This window comes from Molothrus aeneus, chromosome 4 (assembly GCF_037042795.1).
Source record: "Molothrus aeneus isolate 106 chromosome 4, BPBGC_Maene_1.0, whole genome shotgun sequence".
NCBI classification, from domain to species: Eukaryota; Metazoa; Chordata; class Aves; order Passeriformes; family Icteridae; genus Molothrus; species Molothrus aeneus.
Window position 1 is genome coordinate 49,647,005 of NC_089649.1, and position 20,337 is coordinate 49,667,341.

At 34.1% G+C, this 20,337-nt stretch overlaps 1 protein-coding gene across 2 annotated transcripts in view; it reads left to right on the forward strand.

Annotated features, from left to right (window-relative positions):
* ATP8A1 (ATPase phospholipid transporting 8A1) overlaps window positions 1–20,337 on the forward strand; it is a 101,768-nt gene that overhangs the window by 31,885 nt on the left and 49,546 nt on the right. For both annotated transcript variants that reach the window (XM_066548474.1, XM_066548473.1), the window contains exons 13-22: window positions 955–1,032; window positions 3,427–3,515; window positions 4,048–4,092; window positions 6,689–6,761; window positions 8,540–8,645; window positions 9,860–9,942; window positions 10,124–10,173; window positions 14,855–14,924; window positions 15,930–16,014; window positions 19,510–19,649. In XM_066548474.1, coding sequence (XP_066404571.1) covers window positions 955–1,032; window positions 3,427–3,515; window positions 4,048–4,092; window positions 6,689–6,761; window positions 8,540–8,645; window positions 9,860–9,942; window positions 10,124–10,173; window positions 14,855–14,924; window positions 15,930–16,014; window positions 19,510–19,649 — 819 coding nt within the window. The remainder of the gene's footprint in view (window positions 1–954; window positions 1,033–3,426; window positions 3,516–4,047; window positions 4,093–6,688; window positions 6,762–8,539; window positions 8,646–9,859; window positions 9,943–10,123; window positions 10,174–14,854; window positions 14,925–15,929; window positions 16,015–19,509; window positions 19,650–20,337) is intronic.

Sequence of the window (20,337 nt, forward strand, 5' to 3'; positions counted from 1 at the left end):
ATATGTTATGGAGATATAGATAAGAATGCATGTGAAGTAGCAGGTGAAACATATGCTTTATTTTAAAAGTTAAATACTTTTGTAAGCAGTCAGCTAGTTTCGATTTCTTGAGGGTTTTTTTTTGGGCTGTAAAACAAAATGTTCACAAATTGGATAATGCAGTGAAATTCTTCCTTAATTTTCTGTATTTTAAAATAAATATTCAACAAAGACCCATCTTGAATGTGTAGATTACCACTGTTTATACAAGAAATCAGAAAGGCTGTTTTAACTTCCTTTCTTGCTCCAGTTTCTCATTATAAGGGATTAGTTGCCTTTTATTTATCCTAATCTGGGACTCTGGACATTTATGTTAAGTAATATTTCTCTTTGTGTGTAGATTCTATTTGTATGGAGAAGTTGGTCATCTGCAATCTGTTGGACTACATTACCATGTTTGACAATGTTTTAATCTTTTACTGTATTTGAAAACAAACTCTGATGTTTATTTAACAAGTAAGAGGAAAAGAACTCACACCATATGAATTGTATCCTACATTTATTGTGTACTCTCAAATTTATCTTCATGTTTTTATCTCAAGATATATTTATCTTGCTATTTAGAAATGACTGGTTGTGCATAAAATAGAAGTAGGTAATACTGACTTCTCCCTATGAGTCATTTCTGCATGTTGCTAATGTCATTTTAAATGTGTGGGTCACCTGTTTTTCAATATACTGATCACTAGAAATAATCTGAGCAAAATCACCCATGAGAAAATCTTACTTCTACTGGGGACTCTTGGAAATGATCTGATAGTGTCTGTGGCTTCTCATGTTGAAACAATCTTAGATAGATCTATTCATGTGTGGTCTTTTCTTCTACACTTAACTGTTCTATTTATGTGCTAGACTTCTTGTGAAAAGTTCTGAAAGACTGATTTTTAAATATATGTACTTTTTTTTTATCTCTAGGACATAGACATGCACTATGAACCTACAGACACTGCTGCAATGGCTCGTACTTCCAATCTCAATGAAGAACTTGGACAGGTAGATAAAAGAATTACTGATTCTAACTCTGTATTGAAATTATTTATGTGAGGATTTATTTAAAAAAATATACTCTTGACTTAGTATTTGCTTATTTCTATTCTCTTTGTTTTGTCAGATACTTTTAAAAATACTTTGCAGTATCAGTGAATTAAAACCAGTATTACATGAACAATCTCTGTATCAATGTGCATGTGGTAATCACAGAAGATTGAAGTGTATCAATAAAGTTACAAAATCAAAGGAATTTTGGGCATTAAGGCTGTCTGTGGCACAAAATTTAGTCTCAGTATATACATTTATGATAATGTGTGTTTTCAGTATGTCAATTTTTTTTCACATTCTCTGCATTCCTCAGCAGTGACAGTGGGTATCTTAGGGTTGAATCAGTTCTATACATGTCCTCTTTTCTTGCCACTAAAGACTGGAAGCCGTGAATGGAATAGGGGCTGAATTAAACCCTGGAAATTTGGGCTTAATTCTTTGTGCTTTGGAGTTCTCATTTAATACTGTAAAATCAGTTTGACTTTTCACAAGACATCACTTGTTATATGTTCATAATTGAGAAGTATGACTTAGTGCAAGTGTGCCTGGGGCAGAGGGTGTGCTTCAAGAAGAACTACACATGATATTTGCTCTTTCAGTCAGTTGTATTTGCAGTCTGGCTTTAAAAACATGCCGAACTTTCTGGAACACTGGTGGTGAGCAGCTCTTACTGTGGAAAATAAATTACATGCTCATTTAATTGAATCGTATTATGAACACAAGTATGCAAGTTCTTGCATTTCCTAACCTAGAAGTTAGGAATTTTTTACTTTATTGCATGGGCATGTTAAAGTTGTCTCTAGCTTTCCATAACCAATAGCTCAGATTTAGCCATATAGTAAAGCAGTCCTAGGGACTAATATATGTCATTTGGAAAAACTGCTTGAAGGTTAGCATGTTCTATGACTGGTCTACATAGAGGAGTACAGAGCTTTTGCCTGTTGGGTTTAATATGTGTGTGCAGAAAATTTTGTTCTTTTGCTGGCTTTGAAGGGGAGTACAAGCTCCTCTAGTGGGGAAGAGTCTTTGTTGAATCTGCGCTTTCCTTCTCTTTCACTTTACACTGTCTGTTTTTGCTATCTTTGCAGCTAGTTTATTATTCACATTCCGAGACACATTCTTGCCTTTTGACTTCAGTAGTTTTTGTCTTCATTTCTTAGGATTCTCATCAAATTCTCCTTCACCATCAAAAGCTAGTCAGGCTTCTTGGGATCTCCACTTTCATTTTTTCAGCAGGTTCTTAATTTGAGCAGATTTTTGTATGGAGACCAAAGGACTCTACTAAAAAGAGCAGATTTCTTCTTTGAAGTACATGAGGGTTGCACATGTAATGAAGAGATTTGCCCCAAGAGATCTTTAGGTTTTAAGAAAGACAAAACTTTGGTGTTGGGAAAAAAGGTTGACATTTTTAAGCTGCAATTCCCACTTTCCCATTGTGCCCACACACACAAAAAAAAAATAAAAAATACACAATTTGCTGCATAAACCTGACACAGAAAGATTCCTTATTACTGCTGATTTTACTAAGGCATAGTTCCACAGAAACATTTTTACTAATACATAGCTTTATTAGTCCCAGGTATAATGTAGTTAATTCCTAATTAAGAATTCTTGTTGTTTTTTTTTTTTTTTAATTAGAAGTAAAATTTAATGAATTGAAGTTTACCTGTGACTCATAGAACTTTTGGTTCATCACAACCTCATTTCTTCATATATTAACTTTTTTCATAAGATTAGATTAGAACAAAACTTTAAAATATCACAGGTTCATGTACTTCAGCTTTGAATTTTAAAATGCTCTACCTAGCAGTTTCTGGAACAGAAGGGTTTGTAATGCCAGGGGAATAGAAGATGCAGAGTAGGTAGAAAGGAATGTATTTCTCCTTTTCCTGTAATTTGGCATTTCTGAACTGTTGTGCTTTTACTAACATTTTGGGTTTAAGAAGATATTTCTATGTCAAAAAGTTCGGCTCAGAAATGCATATAGATACTTTTCTTAGCATATTGCTTTCTGTACAAAGTTTAATGTTTTACTGGCAAATTCATTGGTCTTCAGAAGTTTCTTGCACTTCAGCAAAATGTAGAGTGAGGGATGGTTAATTACACTACTGTGCACTGAGGAAAGCTTAAGTTTCCTGACATCTCAGTTGATTGATTTCTTTGGAAATGGATATGAAGGCTGTGTATCTGCCATGGTTATGTATTGATTTTGTTGTTGGATTTTTTCCTATAAACTGTGAAAATTGCAGAACAGGTGAAAATATTTCATATATTGATAGTCATGAATTGTACTAGATATGTCACTAACTGATGAATTTTGATGTATAATGGATTTTGTCATTCATTTAGGTCAAATACATATTTTCTGACAAAACGGGTACCCTGACATGCAATGTCATGCAATTTAAGAAGTGTACAGTAGCAGGAATTGCATATGGGTAGGTGTTTTTATGTATTTCTTCATCTGTGTGCCTCTGCCTGTCCATATGTACTCATGCATTAATACTGTAGTTAAAATAAACTTACATCTGAAAATATCTACACCTCAGTCAGCTTTTTGTGACTATAAAATATTACTCATAAGAGACAGGATCACTTCTGTCACGATGTCTCTTTTTGCAAAGAGGAACAAAAATAAAATTGAGATACCACAGGCTTTCTGCTGTAAGGCAGCTTCAATATCTTCAATATGCATGGTTTTGCCATTGTTTACCCTGTTTAATGTTGTCACAAAAGCCTGAAGGAGACTTGCAAAAACTTGGTTTGTTATAATTTATGAAGTCTCCATAGAAAGACTATATTTTTGCAATTTTCATTGCTATCTAGGCACTAGCAAAATAATTGCAAAGCAGGGTTCTTTGGTAATTTTGTTTTATTAACTAACTACTTTTTTAAGACATGATCCAATTTTTTAGCATTTGTGATTCTTTCTTCTCTCCCTGTTCTGTTTTTTCCTTGCTTCTTGTGCAGCCATTGCCCTGAGCCTGAGGATTATAGTGTTCCTTCAGATGATTGGTAAGCTCTAAAAATCATTTAGCTTCTGCTGTTTCTTGAAGATTCAGGTTTAAAAATACTGAGCAATAAATTTAGAGATGGAGCTAAATGTGAGATAGTTTACTGCTCAGAAGTTAATTCAACATTGAATTCAGGCAGACTGACCATCTTACACAAAGTTATGCCAGCCAAATTCTATGGCATTAGGTTGCATACTGTGGAATAGAATCTCTAAGTGGGTCCCTGAAATATAGTGCTGTCATTATACTGACAGTCCTGGTGCAATTCAAAACTATTTATTGGAGAAAAAGATTTGTCTTTTATTATATATCTGGTACTATGGTAACTTTAATCACACTTTTGTACTGGTAGTCAGTAATATGTTAGTAATAATCAATAATATGTTTAGAAAAAAATCCATATTTGAGAGTGAAAAATATGTAATGATATTGTTGCTATTTTACTTCCTCCAGATAGTTTTAGAATATTAGCACTACATAGTTCTTAACTGGAACTGAGATTAGAGCACCCAAATACACTTGGGACTAACATTAATGTCTTAATGGGGACTTCAGGAAGGAAGTCCTGGCTTCCTTTCTGCTGTCATCTACATGAAGCCTTGTGCTTCTTCATCATACTTTCTTACACTAAATATTTGCAATACCATTCAAAGTAAGCTCAGATACATCAGAGAAAAAAAAAGTAATTTACAGTCTCTAAATTATCATTATTTTATTTCTTGAAAGTGACAACAAGACAATGTCACACAAAATTGGAATGTGTTGTGTGGAATATTTTCATCTTTTGTTGAAAATATTTGAAGAAAAAAAATCTTGACTAAATTAGCATTAATAATTCTTTGTTTAGATAGAAAAACAAAAAAAAGCCAGAAAAATTCCTCCTGCAATGTATAAAATGTAGCACACAGACCTACCCCAAAATCTTAACCTGACCTGAATATCATTTGATGTAGAAGGAAAATGTTTCCTAAAGATGCATAAGTTTGCTTAACTGCATACAAGTAATTTCATTAAAACAATGCAGTGCTTACGTGAAATGAAGCATGCTTGCTTATAAGCCATTAATGAAAAAAGACTGTTTTTGAATAAGTATTTATTCATATAAATATGAACACATCTGAAATGAATAAACTGATATCTGAACAGTAGTTTAAAAAAAAACCAACCCAAACCTTATAGGTAAAGAATATATTGGAAATACTTAGAAAATATGATACTTGAAATTTCTTGGTGTGTGTAAATCTGTTGCAATTAATAAAATCTCTTTCTGCAGTAACACTTCTAGCCCTAACATGACTAATATACTAAATCCCAAATCTTCTATATCTTTTTTTTGTAGTAGAAAGAATTGTTTTCCACTTCATTAAAATTTACACCTGCAAATATTTTTCTGTATTTTAGCACAGAGAATCCAGAAAATTTGTATCTGAAAGCTTTAAGCAAACAAAGCTTAAAGCTTAGACTCTAAACAAATATAATGTGTCTGAAGGTGTTAATATTTGTCACTCCAAGATCTATTTGCTTTGCATTCAAAACAGAAGTCTTGGTGAAGAAGAATGCTTCAAATTTTTCCTGTAATTACAAAGTTAGAAAAAGTACTCCTTGCATGGTAGTACAGAGGAGATTCTGCATTTTATATTCTTCCATGGTAGTTACTGCAGGACTAAAACAATTTACTTTTGGTTTTCATATAGAATCTTTAGACTGCCTTTGATGTATATGGCTTATTCTTCAACTTAAATTGCCAAATGTATTTATTCTTTTGTAAGACTGTGTAATCCAAAGTAAATGAGAAAAAAAAATCCTTCAACTGGATTCACTTTTCAGCACTGTTTTGTTTTTGTTTTCAAATTCAAAGTCATCCAGATTGTCTTAATACTTAGCTGTAGTATTAAGACTGTTGCTGTAGTCTGCTGCAGTAACAAATCTTCTTAGAAGTATCTACATATCTGAGCTCTCCCATTCAGCCAGAATATTTGTTCAGTTTGGGAGATGTTAGTGTATGGCTTTATTTCTTCAGAACCATCTCCTCCTTGCATCTCTTAAGTCCATACTTCACCACTGTTGCTGTGTCTTATCTTTCAATTTCATATGTTCCTTTTTGATCATAAGTAATAAAAAGCAAATTCTCTGCATGTAGACTTCTCTGATGTCTGAACTCATTTGTTTATCTCTTTCAGATTCCAGACTTGCTTTTCTATAGACATTTAGAAACTTATCCCAAAACTGCTAATTTCTTGATGAACTGTGATCTCTTTGTGCATATATATTTTTATGCGCCTTCTATAATCTCATTCTAGAGATCAGAAGACAAGAAGCCTCAGTTTTACATTGTGGATATATTTTTACTTCATCCTTCATTACCTGAATTCAGCAGAAAGACTTTGCTGGATTTAAGTGTATTTATATAAACCAAGGTTTCTTTAAATTAAACTTCGGAAATGTGAGACAATTGCCTTTTCATTTCTTTTTCTCACAATACATGATTGCAGCCTTTATTGTAGCAGCTATAGCCCAAAACTTGTGTTTGGATGATTTGTATATAAACTGTTTAAATCATGCTAAGAGTGATCTCTTTTTTACTCAATTATTTCCAGGCAAGGCCCACAAAATGGAGAAGAAAAAACATTTAGTGACGTATCATTACTGGAGAATCTTCAAAGCAACCATGTAAGTTATATAGAAACAATTATCATTGTTTTGTGACATGAAGCCATTGCTTCCAAATTCAAAATAATTCAAAAAATTATGTCCTTTGAGGGAAAAGGAATAAATTGTGTATTTACACAAAATCAGCGTGAGCTCATGAATACTTTTGTAATTGTTACTGATATATGTTAATTAGATCCAACCCTTATTTTCTCCCCTCCTTTTTTGTTTTGATGCTATGGTTCAGATGTTACGAGTTTAGAGTAGTCTTGTGTTCTTCTTTCTCTGGGTGTTTTACTGGTGCTCCTGCTGTTCAGATGATGTCGTAACATCCAATAAAGCTTTCAGGATAAGCCAAGTTGACTTAACACCCTGACATGACTTCCCTGGGCTTGGACAGGAGTCAGGAGTTAACTGTATGCCTTGGGTTTATGTGCATGCTTCCATAAGGTTAGATCTTCAGATGATGAAATGAGGGAGGCATTTTGGAGATTTATATTTGCCCCAAAGAGACAATACATTTCTCGAAAAATAACCAGTTATTTATTATCTGATTAGGAAGCAGTACCATCATTACCACTTTCTGCTTTTTGTTTGTGCAAGAGATTTTTTACCTTGTCATAACGAACACCTACTTTAAACAGTGTAACTGTTTGTTCTCTTTTTGAAGAGTTAAAGTAAATTGCTCTTTTCTTAAATTTTGTCCTTGCAAGAGGCTAGTTCCAGTTTAACTGACAGACAGTGAAGCATCTTTTTCTGGTAGATATGTATTATCAAGTATATATAATATAAGCATGCTATAAAAATGTGTCTGTATGCATCTTAAAAATTCAAGTACACATTCAAAGAGAGGTTTCAATACTGTATATTAAATGTATTCAGAAGTGCTTTGGAAAAGAATTTGTAATTCAGCTTTGTGAAAACATCTTAGAGGATCTGGGGGCTGTCAGTGGAAGAGAATAAGAACTTGCTCCCATTAGTGTTTTTGCACTAAAGAATTAAATTAGGTTTTCAGAGATTATTGTATTTTATAGAGTAATTGTAATGTTATTCTTAGTCTGAAATACAAAACTGAAATACTGTAAGCATGCTACAAGAAACCCTCAGCTGAGGTGGCAGCTGCTTTGAGCTCACTTACAGGGAATGCTGGGGTTTCTTTTAAACCAGTCAGTTTATTCATTTTGTAAATGCCAGCTGCAGTAATAAGGTTCTTAGCTGTATTTGTCAAGTCCAATCAACTGTTCTGCTTCTATGTTTCTTTTCCCCTCTTTTGGCTAAATAAATTGTTTCCACTTTTAACATTTGAAGTGCCTGATATATTCATCTTTAAAGCAATCTGATATTGCAATATTTTCCATGTGATTTTTGTTTGCTACATCTTTCTAAAGGTTCTCAAGAAGTGTTGTCAAATACTGTACTAGGCAAAAGTAAAAGAGACTATTTTTTAGTAAAAATTACAACATCCAAAGAGACTTCTGTGAATAAAGTAAAATTCTTTCAATACATCATTCATACTTACCTTCCCTAAAAAGTAATTATTTGAACTGTTCCATGTTCCTGGTTATCTAATCTTGATTGTTATGGTAGCAAATGCCACTAAATTCTATTTATATAACCAGTATGTAAGTAGAGCAGTATGTAAGTTAGTATGTGCATGCTGAAATTAGTTTACAGATAGTACTTAAAGAGGTACCTTTCATTAAATTTTTGTGGGCTGTTATTTGTCTATATCTATTATTACATTTTGGTTGTTTATTGCTTAAATGATGAATCACACTCCAACCTATTTTTTTTCTTAGCCAACTGCGCCTATAATATGTGAGTTCTTGACAATGATGGCAGTGTGTCATACAGCAGTTCCAGAAAGAGAAGGTGATAAAATTATATATCAAGCAGCATCTCCAGGTGAGACTCAAATAATTCAGTGAACATATTCTGTCAACTCAACAAGCAAATTTTACTCAGTTTATTGCATTTGAAGAATCTTCCGAAATTAAAAACACCCCGAACTTATCCCTCAAAAACTAATTGGTATCAGCTAAAATCAGTTTTTTTAAAAAAGGATTTAGACTTTTTTAATTTTCATTAGAAAATACATTTGAATGTTACGGGGATTATGTAAGGGCAAAGAATCGGTAACTATACCGCACTGCTGCGATGTTGTTAGATTGCTGTGGAGTTCTAAAGGAAGTGCTCAGAAGAAATAAAATCAAATCAGGACACAAACTGATGTCCTTGCTCATTCTATAAGCCTATTCTGTACTTGATAACCATGATACTGATTTAAAACACAGGTTGTGTAATCAAAAGAGAAAGGTTTTTAATTGGATAGAAGTTGTGATAAATTCTGTTAAGGGTTGAGAAAAGATTATTGTGCAAAAGTTTTGTTTCAAGCCTATTGTGGTTCACAGACAATTTCTGAATTCAGGAAATTACTAAGCAAGGCAGAATGATTAAAATATGCTCAGCTTTGCAATAACTAATATGTTACAATTTGTGATGAGAAAAACTACCTGAAGTGCAGAGGTTCTTCCTTGGCTCCTCAGCTTCTAGGTGGCTACCTCTGTGAATCCTGTCCTTCAATAGCTGAAAGACAAGGGCAGAGGTAGTGCCATAAGTAAAGTTCACTGGGTCATGGCACTGTTTCATTGGGCATTGCAAGCAAACTCCATTCTGACATCCTGAGCCACTTGGAGACAGCTGATGAATTTTGGAGATGTTTGGATTTTGGTTGCTGGTTTCCTGAATATAGGCATTGAAGTTATCTGTTATTTACAGGAATGACTTACCACTCATCTCTTCCAAACCAGAACTTAAAGAAAAAGTATTGTACGTTGTCCAGTGACCTGAGGAAGGTGCTAACCTAGGTGCTTTGACAAGGGTGCTCTCATTACTGAGCTGAGAGGTGTGTTCCTTTCAGGGCTTATTTTCTCTGAACTGTAAACTCATTTCATCAGTTTTCACAGGAGAAGCAAGGAGTTCTTTCCAGCACCACATTTAATCTTAAAATCCATAAAGGAAAAAGGAAGTGAAAAGTAGAAAAGCCTCGACTGTGTTGATTAAATCATGATTAACAGTTTTCTAGTACATTTGTAAAATAACTATTGAACTTGCTGCAGATGAAGGAGCATTGGTCAGAGCAGCCAGGAATCTTCGTTTTGTATTCACTGGAAGGACACCTGACTCAGTAATCATTGAATCTGTAAGTAATTTGGAGTAGCATTATAATTTACTGTATTTGCTTATGCTTTAGTTTAAATAATCTGAATAACTTCATCATGATATATTTGTGTTGACATGTTGTTTAGTTGGTTTTGGTTCTTTTGCTTGAGATTTTTTTTTTTTTAATTCTTACCCTTCTGGTGTGTTTTTTTATTCTTCAGCTGGGACAGGAAGAGAGATATGAACTGCTAAATGTCCTGGAATTTACAAGGTAAATTTGTACTTGGTGTCTTTTTGTGAAAATACTTAGACACTTGGATAAAAATGCTTACACTTTTTATATTTTTGCAGGTAAAGTATGCAGGCTGTGTAGCTTGTATCTGTGTAATATGTAAACACACTATAGACAAAGCAGAGTACGTGATTAAGATTCCACTACCTGGTTTATTGTGAAACATTTTTGGAGGCTTTTTTTTCTTGTTGTCTACATAGTGACTAGTATTTTTCACTTTTGCCTTTGCTCAAAGATTAAAAAAAAACTTTGATATCAAAACTTAAAAAATATCTGTGGAAAATAATATAGGAAAGTACTCAAAATTCTAAATGTATTTCTGAAAGCCCTGACACCATATGATTTGTTAAAAAGTAAGTGTATTTATCATGACTGATAAATTAAATTTTGCATTTGACCTTAAATATACTCGTATAATTATGGCTTGTTTAAGTACTCTACACTGAGACTCATTATCTTCTGAGCAGCGTCACTACAGCAGTTGACCAGTTGGCTTACTTGGGATATGCATTTATCACATCTTTTGCTTTCAGTAAAAATTCTCTGTTAAAGTTCTTGGAGTTATAAATGTACCCATAAGAAATATGGATGCAGTTTCAATTCTTATGTAGAGCTGTATATATTGTATCTGGGTATGCTGTCTGTGTTCTAAATGTTTGTGTAGGCCTATTGCTTACTTTGGCACAGGATAAGGAAGAGATTTGCATGTAGAGGAAGTTCCTTTTTTTCTTAAAATGATTAGTCATAATTGTGCCTGTGGAAAGTGATTGTTGTTTTCCTTCCTGTCATATTATATTTCCCTTAAGATTAGCTAAAAACAAAACAAAAAAAAAAAAAAAGAGAAAAAATGAAACAATCCAATGCATGAGAGACTGAAGATGTATAAGTTGTGTGAAATCAGAGTAGTTGCCTAAAGTTATAGTAATAGCAATAATAGTATGAAACAGTGAATGATTCAACAGAAAGTAATTTTTATAGTTTTGAATGTATTTTAACGTCTGTTTGCAATTAATGGGGTTTTTTTATATTGTAGAGGGCATAGGTGAATTTTTTAGATTTATGTCATGATTTCATTTTTTTGCAGGCATTTGTTTGCATTTTATTTTTCTTGTAAGTTAGCAAGTATGTAGTGCAAAGTGCATTGCTGTTAATTTGACTTCTGTGAAAGTTCATACTGTGTTTCTGGAGTAGCAGTGAAGGATTGCTACTTTGTTTCTGGTTTTGATCTTTGTCTTGATTCCATCGATTTTTTTTAAACTTCTGCATAAGTCTAAAATTGTAATTTAAACTGTGATACTTTATGGAGGTGGGAGAATTGCTTTTAAATCTCAGCCTTCAGAGGTATAAGTTTTTTGGTGGATACTGATCCCAGAATTTTGTTAAGTATTCAGTTTTTATAGATGTTTTTGTTCTTATTCTCCAATATTTAGCTGTGCTTGGAATTGACTTGTTGGAAGCACTAGAGGTCACCCGTGTTCCACAGCAAGAGAAATTTTGGCTCCAAAACAACACTATTTGTATGGGTAGGAGCATGTACCTTCAGAGAAGTAATCTGTTTTGAATAAAGTGTTGAGTTAAGAGTTTGCAGGTGTTCCAAGTTTTTCCCAGAAAAAATGCCAATGAATTCCTCTCCACTTTCCAGTACAGGCTAGATAAAGACTCTTCTGCAAGTAGAGTGCAACAGCATCAAGATTTGATAGGACAGTCTTACAGAGAAGCATGTTACAGAAGTAGAATTTGTAGGAATACTTGGTAGGCTTGTCACTTCTGATATTCTCTTTTTTCAGTGATTACACTTGTGCCTGTGAAAAGAGAAGTATTTACCTGTATTTACAGTATTTACCTGTAATTCATACATTGATTAGTCTCTCCTGTGTGATTGGTTTCATGAGTAATCCACATTGTCTTAGCTGTTCTACTGGGCAGACAAAAGGCATCCTAGAGCATTTGGGGGCCTTACCTCCTCTCATCCATTCAGAAAGCTTCAGAACACATTGATTTTGTGACTGAAGACATGATACTTCTAAAAGTAAAAAAAGAGTGAGTGGCTGACAGAGGAGGCACCAAAACCTCTGTAGCAGTGTTTGTTTTCCGTGGTTGTTTAATCCCAAGTCAAGTCAGGTGGTAGAGTAACTGGACCTACCAAGAGCTGCTTGGCAAATCTTGTGACTGAAGGAAGTATTTCTGTCTCTTTAAGATGCTTCTGTCTATTTATAATTCCACTGCAACTCCTTGGGAATTACCAGCTATTCTGCCTCTTAGTAGCAGCACAAGGGGTTACCCAGCCTGCAGGTCCATAGAGATCACAACAGTGGGTTTGCAGGATTCCATAGCACCCAAGGACATGGGGGCTTTTTTACCTATTTTTTTTTTAATTGATTATTAAAGATTACTGTTAGCAAAGGAATGTATACAATCACACCCTTGAGGGTGTGCTTGGGGATGAGGATGAGGATGATTTGCTTGGGGCTGACTCTTAGAGAGGCTTTGTGTTGGGGTTGACTCTCTGGTAAGTCATTTGTGTGGGGCGCAGACATAAGGAAATGCAGGACACAACCACATTCCGCAATCAGTAGATGCTCCTAATTTCTGTATTTCACTTGGGACTGCCAGTAGATGATGGTGGGTTCTTTTCTCCAAGGCAAATTTTTATTTTTACAGATTTTTGTCAATTCCTAATTTCTTATATTTTCTTCCTTTTCCAGACAAAAAATTCTAGTTAAGTTTTGTGCATATTGATGGTATCTCAGGATGCCTCCAATTTCTAGGCTTCCAGGCATTTTCTCTATTTCAGGAGACATCTTCTGTTAGGAAGTCACTATTTCAGCAAACATCTTCTGTTGAGTATTTTTCCCATTGTAACCAGTTCATCTTTATGGCTGCTCACATTGCTTCTACAGAGAATAAACAGAAGAAAACAGTGGTCTCACAATTACAGTTATTTGTAGTAGTGCAATTTAGTGGCTTACTGTAGTTCACCAGGAAAAGGAAATAAAACTGTCACTGCCATAAAAAGGTTTTTAAGAAGTTAGAAGTCCTTGACAGTAACTCTTGGTCATTAGCTTTATTGCAGTTTTACTAAGAAAGTTTATGTCAGTCAAGATTCAGTATCTGTCTGTGTAGCTAAAATTCAGAATGCTACAGGAAGTCATTGGTTATTCTTTGATACATCTTCAGTAGAATAATATGCAGCTCCATACAGGAGTTCAAGGTTGCAATCTTCTGGTATTGCAAGTACAAAACTGCTGAGTTTTTACCTGTCAAGGGTAAATAGATCAAATTATTGTTTTATACACCCCCTAACCTACTGTAATTCCTTCACTATTTCTGAATTGAACATTCAGGCAAGTGTAATGAATTCAATAGCAGAAGCTAGATGGTCTTGACTGGAATCAATATGGATCTGAGACATGCTTTTATTTTAGGCAGCTTAACTGTAGTTTAGATGATCCTTATTTCTCCAGTGTTGTCTAAGTAGATTCACAACTAGACACTGTCTAAAGGTTTTTTGGAATTCTACTTATCTGAGTTTTAGAGATGAAATGGAAAAGAAGTTGCAGTAGTTAATGGCTTTGTATGGGCTTTTGTGCAGTATTCACAGTAACAATGTCATTTAATATTGCTTTTCAGAAATTTTTACTTGAAACAGAGTGCACGCCCAGGAGAAATTAGAAAATGTTTTCCTGAAGATACTCTTCAGCCTGTTACTTCACCTATAATTACAAATTTCTTTCCTTCACCTATGTCCACATTCCAATTACAGGATGTTTTCCATGGGAGTCTGAACTTCAGGAACCATTTATACAATAATGCTCCTTGATGATGTATAAATGGGATCCAGTTCCAACTGGAACCAAAATTGTTAAAGGACCATGTGTTTCCATCTCTGTTTTACTGTAAACTGTTCTATGAGAAGTGTTTTCCTCCCTGAATAGTTTCTGTAGATTTATTTATAAATTGAAATTTGAAAGACTTATGATATAAATACACATCTTGACAGGACATGATCTTGCACCTAAAGAATGCTTGTTGGCAAACCTCAAAGGGAAGAAGACAGAAGGCAGACCGTGACAGTCTTCTCCATGTTTTCTTCCAATTTCTACCTCAGTTATGTGGACAAAAGAAAAAATAACTTGGATTTTATTAACAACTGAGAGCCAGAGAGTAGTTAAAATTAGTCCAGCCCCTTTCCAGCTCTTAGCATGCTGAAAACTTTGCATGATAAATGAAACTCTGGGATAACAGTAATGGGATTACAGCACAATACAGTGTATGATCGACTCTGGCTGGCTGGAAAGGAAGGAAGAAAAAACTGAAACAGTCCATGATACACTACCTCTTTATGATATTCATGATAAGTGCTTTGTGCTTTAAGGTGCTTTTTTGTCATGCAGTATTTAGATGAAGGTGAAAATTCTTAATATCATTTTAATGGGAAAAAGGCCTACAGAAGTATGCACAGAAAAATAGCATTCATTTTAGTTGGAAGACACTAAAACTGTTTTCCGTCCCAGTCAGCTGAGAGCATAATTCAGAATTGATAGCACTGACTTTTTATTCTTTGTGTAATGTAAGATATATATTGATATTATTAGGTAAAATATTGGTAAATGCTTATATTTATGAACTGCCTTATATAGAGAATTTATTTCTCTTTCAGCACTAGGAAGAGAATGTCAGTGATAGTTCGCACACCATCAGGGAAGTTAAGACTCTACTGCAAAGGAGCTGTGAGTTTTATTCTTTTTTCACTGTAACAAAGAATGCATCCTACCAATAAAAATACAAAAGCAAAAGATTGTAATAACTGCACTCAAAATATTGAAAATGTAGGGGAAGGAATGTTGATGTTCCTCTTTCAATTTACATTGTTTTGCTATGTAGCTGTTCAATGTGATGAACTAGTTAATGTCTTTTTTTACTAACTCCCTATGAAGGTATGACAGACCTGTTCATCCTATTCTTTGTACTGGACTGATACCTTTATGTTTCCTAATAATTGCTTCCTTCTGTACTCCCAAGAAAATGGATGAACATGTATTAATTATTTGCTGGAGTAGCTGGGCATGGATCACTAGATAGAGATAGTAATATAGCAGAACTGACTAGTTGGGAGTGTTAGCCAGCCATTGACATTACACAGAAGTAAATTTTCCTAAAGCAGGACCTGTGAGAAGGTATCTTATCATAATGCATAGGGGAATGGAGAGTTGCTCATTAGTTCTCAGTCTGTATGTCAAGTCACGTTTGAGGAGGAAGGAATTGAAATCCAGTTCCAGAATGGTTTAAGGAAAGGAAGTTTTTGAATATAAATGTCCATTTTTTGTCATCTCTAGGGGAAAAAAAAAACAAACCAAACCTATTGTTAATCTTCCATGTATTAAGCTGGCTACAAAAAGTCTGAGAATGTCAGTTATGAAGCACTAATGTTACTTTGTGGGCACAATATTAAAAGAGGAGAACAGCATTATGGCACTTTTCAAAATAAGGGGAAATAAGATCCAAAAATGTAGAAGAAAAAGACTGCGTTATAGCAGAATTTTTAAATTTAGAAAATCTGAGGATTAAGAAGTCCTTCTTTAACTTTTGAAATAAGATTATGTCTATTAATTTTTGATACTTAAATAATGCAGGTCTATTTTTCAGCCATTTTCCTACATGATTTGTATTGTCTACCCAAAACAGAAATAATTTTTCTATTAAAGTGTTCTGAGCTATGTTTATTTGTTTTGTAGGATACTGTAATTTATGACCGTCTTGCTGAAAGTTCAAAATACAAAGAAATTACCTTAAAACATCTAGAGCAGTTTGCTACAGAAGGTGGGTGATATTATTCAGTATAAAAATAAATATTAAATTCAGTTACTGCTCAAATTCCCATTTTTTAAATTTTGTCTTGCTGTAGTGTTTTGCTCATGTTGTTTGAAAGTTATGTTTTAGCAATGTCTCCTTAAGAAAAGTCTTCTTCTTCCTAAGAAATTTCAGTAATAAGTTCATGCTTAAAAAAAACCCTAAAAAACAAGCCACACACCCACAGAGTATACAGTAGACTCTTTTAACCAAAGCATATTTTTCCAAAGAGCAAACACATGGCACATTGTTTCTGTGAAGATCTCATTTCCCATGGTTGCTTTCATGTCCCATACCCAGTGATGCTGTAGGATGGGCACACAGAAAGAAGTAGCCAAAGTAAAGATGGTTGGAAATTATTAGTGCAGTGCTTTTAAGGTAGCTTTTAGCTGTATTGTTTCTGTCACCAGTCCCAATGAGGGGGATTGCCAGTGTCCATATGATTTGTTTTGGTGTCTGCAGTCTTAATAATTGCTTTTACAAAACAGATGCCAGAGGTGGGGAACCTCTCTGTGAGGCTTTGTGAAGTAGGAATAGTAAATTAAATTTAAAAGACTGTGAAATTAAGATGATTGATACAAGCAGCCAGTTAGTTATTTAATTATATTGGATTTCACAGTACAGATGTGATGAGAAAAGCAGAATGTAGAAACGTTTGTGCACAGCTCCTAGATGTTCAATGCCGTACCCCCTTAGTATCTCAGGAGGATTTAAGTGTTGTACTGTGCAGTATCATAATGTTACAATTTATCAATGAGTTGGTAGAGAGGAGTTGGAAGCAGAATTATAAGAGTTATGGGAATCTGAACTGTAGAGTTTCTACCTTTATTTTTCTAACACACTGCTACTAGAACATTAAAATTATCTTTAATGTGTCTTAAAAATAAACTTACACTGGGAAGGAAACTAAAAAACAATGCTTATGTTTTGTTAACTGTTCTTTGGCCAGATATTCTTGTTATCATGAAAGGTCATTTTTTTTGTCATGCATATGACTTCTCTAGTTTTTGTCTTCTGGTTTATCATGGAATTTAGAGTTTTGGCTAGTGTATTAAGCAGCTTCACTCTCTTGGTTCTATCAGTGACAGCAGAAACAAGTCACAGATCTGTTTCTTTTGTTAGTTTTTCATATCAAGATCCCTGCAGGAAGCATTTGGTTAGTCTTAAAGAATTTTAAATTTTAAAAGTTAGAATAGATTTTACAATAAAGTTGAAAGCAGAACTATACCTGAAAGAATTTGTCTGATGGTATAGCCAAAAGCCTCAGATACACACTGGGGGTTCTAGAAAGGCTTAACCAGAATTAGTCAAGAAAAAGTTACTTAGGTGTGAAGTTAGTTTGGGTCATAAGGTATATATTTGGTTACAGAAAAGACCAAATTAGATCACTGTCTTCTGTCCTGTGTGAATTGATGTGAAAATTTCAACCCAGTTCTTAATTACCATTCTCATTACATCAGTAGTACAACTTCTTATCTATCAGTTCATAAAAAGTGAAAAATTCCACCTGTCTTTAGAAGCACTGTACACACAAAAGGATTAAGAAGTTTATTCAGATATTTTTTGTATCCTTCTTTTCAACAGATTGAAAGATTTACTGTTCAGAAGAGTGAATTTCTAACTCTTAAAAATCATAAAATTCAATCTTTAAAAAAATCACATATCTCTGGAATTGATTAAAAATTTGGTATTTATTTTTACTTCAGATTTAAATTGCAGCCAACTATGTTGCAAAGTTTCTCATGAGTATCCTTTCATGTGGCAGGACAGTATGTCCTTGGCATTTGCTGCCTGCTCTTGGTGTGTTGTTCAAAAATGAAGTGGTTAGCATGGCTGGCATTTATATGTAAGCATTTATTAAGCTGGAGTGTTAATGCCTCCTTGGATAAATAGAAAAATCCTCTGTAATTTTCCTGTGTTGTTCCAGTCTGTTAACAACTGGGCTTAATGATATTTTGTTTTCCACGTTTTATTTGGAAGATTCTTTTAAATCACAATGAAAAGAAGCATATTCAAAATTTTAAAAAATGTATAATTAGGCAGTGATTTAAAAAGAGAAAACAAATACCTTGAAAAAACTATCTGCTGATATTTCATACACTTGGATTTCTCTTCTTCATTTTATTGTCTGCGGAAAATATGTTGAAAGCATTGGGGAAATAGTATCACTGTTAGTCAGACGTAGATTCCTTTCCTCCCCTTCACCTATATTCATTGCTTTGGACCTTGTAAGCATATCCTTATTATGCAGAGAAAAAAATCAGTTGATTTGTCAGCCTTGAGTTTATTCTTCTAAGTCTAAATGGTGAGACACTGTGTTCCTAATGCTGTTTAGTTTTCAGTATACCCACATTACACATGATTTTTATCCTGAAGATACTAAATTACTCTTACATCTAAGACACGTGTTATTTCATGCCCAATCTCTAATAATTTCAAAATTGCCACTGGTGCTGTGCTGTATGCTCCAGAAACCTGTAACCAAATAAAGGTTATATTTAAGCATCCCTGGTTGTGGTGCTGTTTGTCTCCTAGAGCAGAGTGGGCAAGTGACCAAAGGTAACTACATTAATCCTGCCTGCCCCCCTTCTAAATCTACTGGCCTGCAAACTGTGGCTAGCATATAAAGAGTTATGTCAACTTCATGCTCTAGAAATCTGGTAATACGTGAAAATGAGCTGTTAGAAAATTCACACCTAGCTACTTAAATTGAGTGTTAAATGTGTGTTGTCAAAAAATAGATATTTCTTAAAATCATGCCGTCTCAAATTCTTGCTGTAATGCTTAATTCAGATTTTTGCTGAAGGAAAAAATCTGTTAATAATATCAACCAGCTCAAAGGTTGGTAAGTAAAATTGCCAAATGGTACATAATGATTTTATTTTAAGAATTTGGAAAGCTGAAACAATCTGTGAGATGGGAAAGTTAAATGAGGGGATTCAAAGTTGGCTTCTAGATGATAAATTTCAAACTAGAATTCCATAAGAATATTGAGGAGGGGTGAAAAGGGCAGTTGTAACATTGTGCTGATATATTTTAACTTTACTTCCTTCCAGCATAGCAACTTTAAGTACATAAATATTTTTCTCAGAAATACAATTTTACTCTGTAATTGTTTCAAGGTACATACCTGTTCAGCAAGTGTTGGGATTTTTTAATGATTTTTTACAATTTAAACTAAGTCAAATCTTGCATAAAAATTTACTCTTTTTTTCCAGTGAAATACATCATCTCTGTTACGTTCAGCTTCTTAGAAACTGTTACTCTGTTGAATAAACTGCTATTTATAGTTTATTTTTACTTTATGTATATTTAAAAAGTTTTTCAAGATATGCAGCAGTAATTTGAAATCGGGCATAAGCATACATAAAATACAGAATAATTTCAACTTTCAAAAGGTACTCACTGCAGGCATATCAGGGAAGAGACTAACAAATACTGAATCATTATCTGCTTTCTCTCTAGGCTTAAGAACTCTGTGTTTTGCTGTGGCTGAGATTTCAGAAAGTGATTATCAAGAATGGTTGGATGTCTATCACCGTGCTTCTACAGCTATACAAAACAGAGTACTCAAACTTGAGGAGAGCTATGAACTAATTGAAAAAGTATGTGCAGCTTGTTGTAGCTTTCTGGGCTTTGGGTTGGTTGGGGGGAGGATGGGGTGGGCAGAGGGATGAGCAGAAGAGTGAGTTCTTAATTATTGTTCTTATTTTCTATACCATGAAAAGTGAATCAATTTTGAGCAATAACGCTTAGGTAGATAAAAGAAATCTAGTGATATACTGACAGCTGTGTCAGGTAGTCCTTGAGGTTTAAACAATCAAAATGAAGGAACAATTAATCTGACAAAGTTTTTCCTGCAAGTAGCTACCTTGCTGGAAAGTGTCGATTATGGGTTGAACTACTGGAAAGCTTTTTTTTCAGAGTTCTTCTAGTGTGTAAAAAACTGTAAGAACAGATAAACAACATCTGCTTCATTATATAATGATCTTGAAACAGTGGAGTAGTCAAGATTGGAAGGGACTTCAGGAAGTCATATAGACACGAATCCCTGTTTAAAGCAGGGCTAGTTTTGCTTGCCCAACACTTTGATGAAGTTTAGAGTATCCACAAGGAGGGAGTTTTCCCAGCTGCAGCAGGTAAATTTTTTTTGATGTTCAACTTAGTCTTTTTTCCTTCTTCAGAAATAATTTTTTTTTTGCTGCAGAATGTGTCTGGTGCCTCTTGCTCTTTCACTGTGCAGTCTACATTTTGGTGAAGAATGGCTGCTCTTCAAGCTTCAGTTAGCAGAAG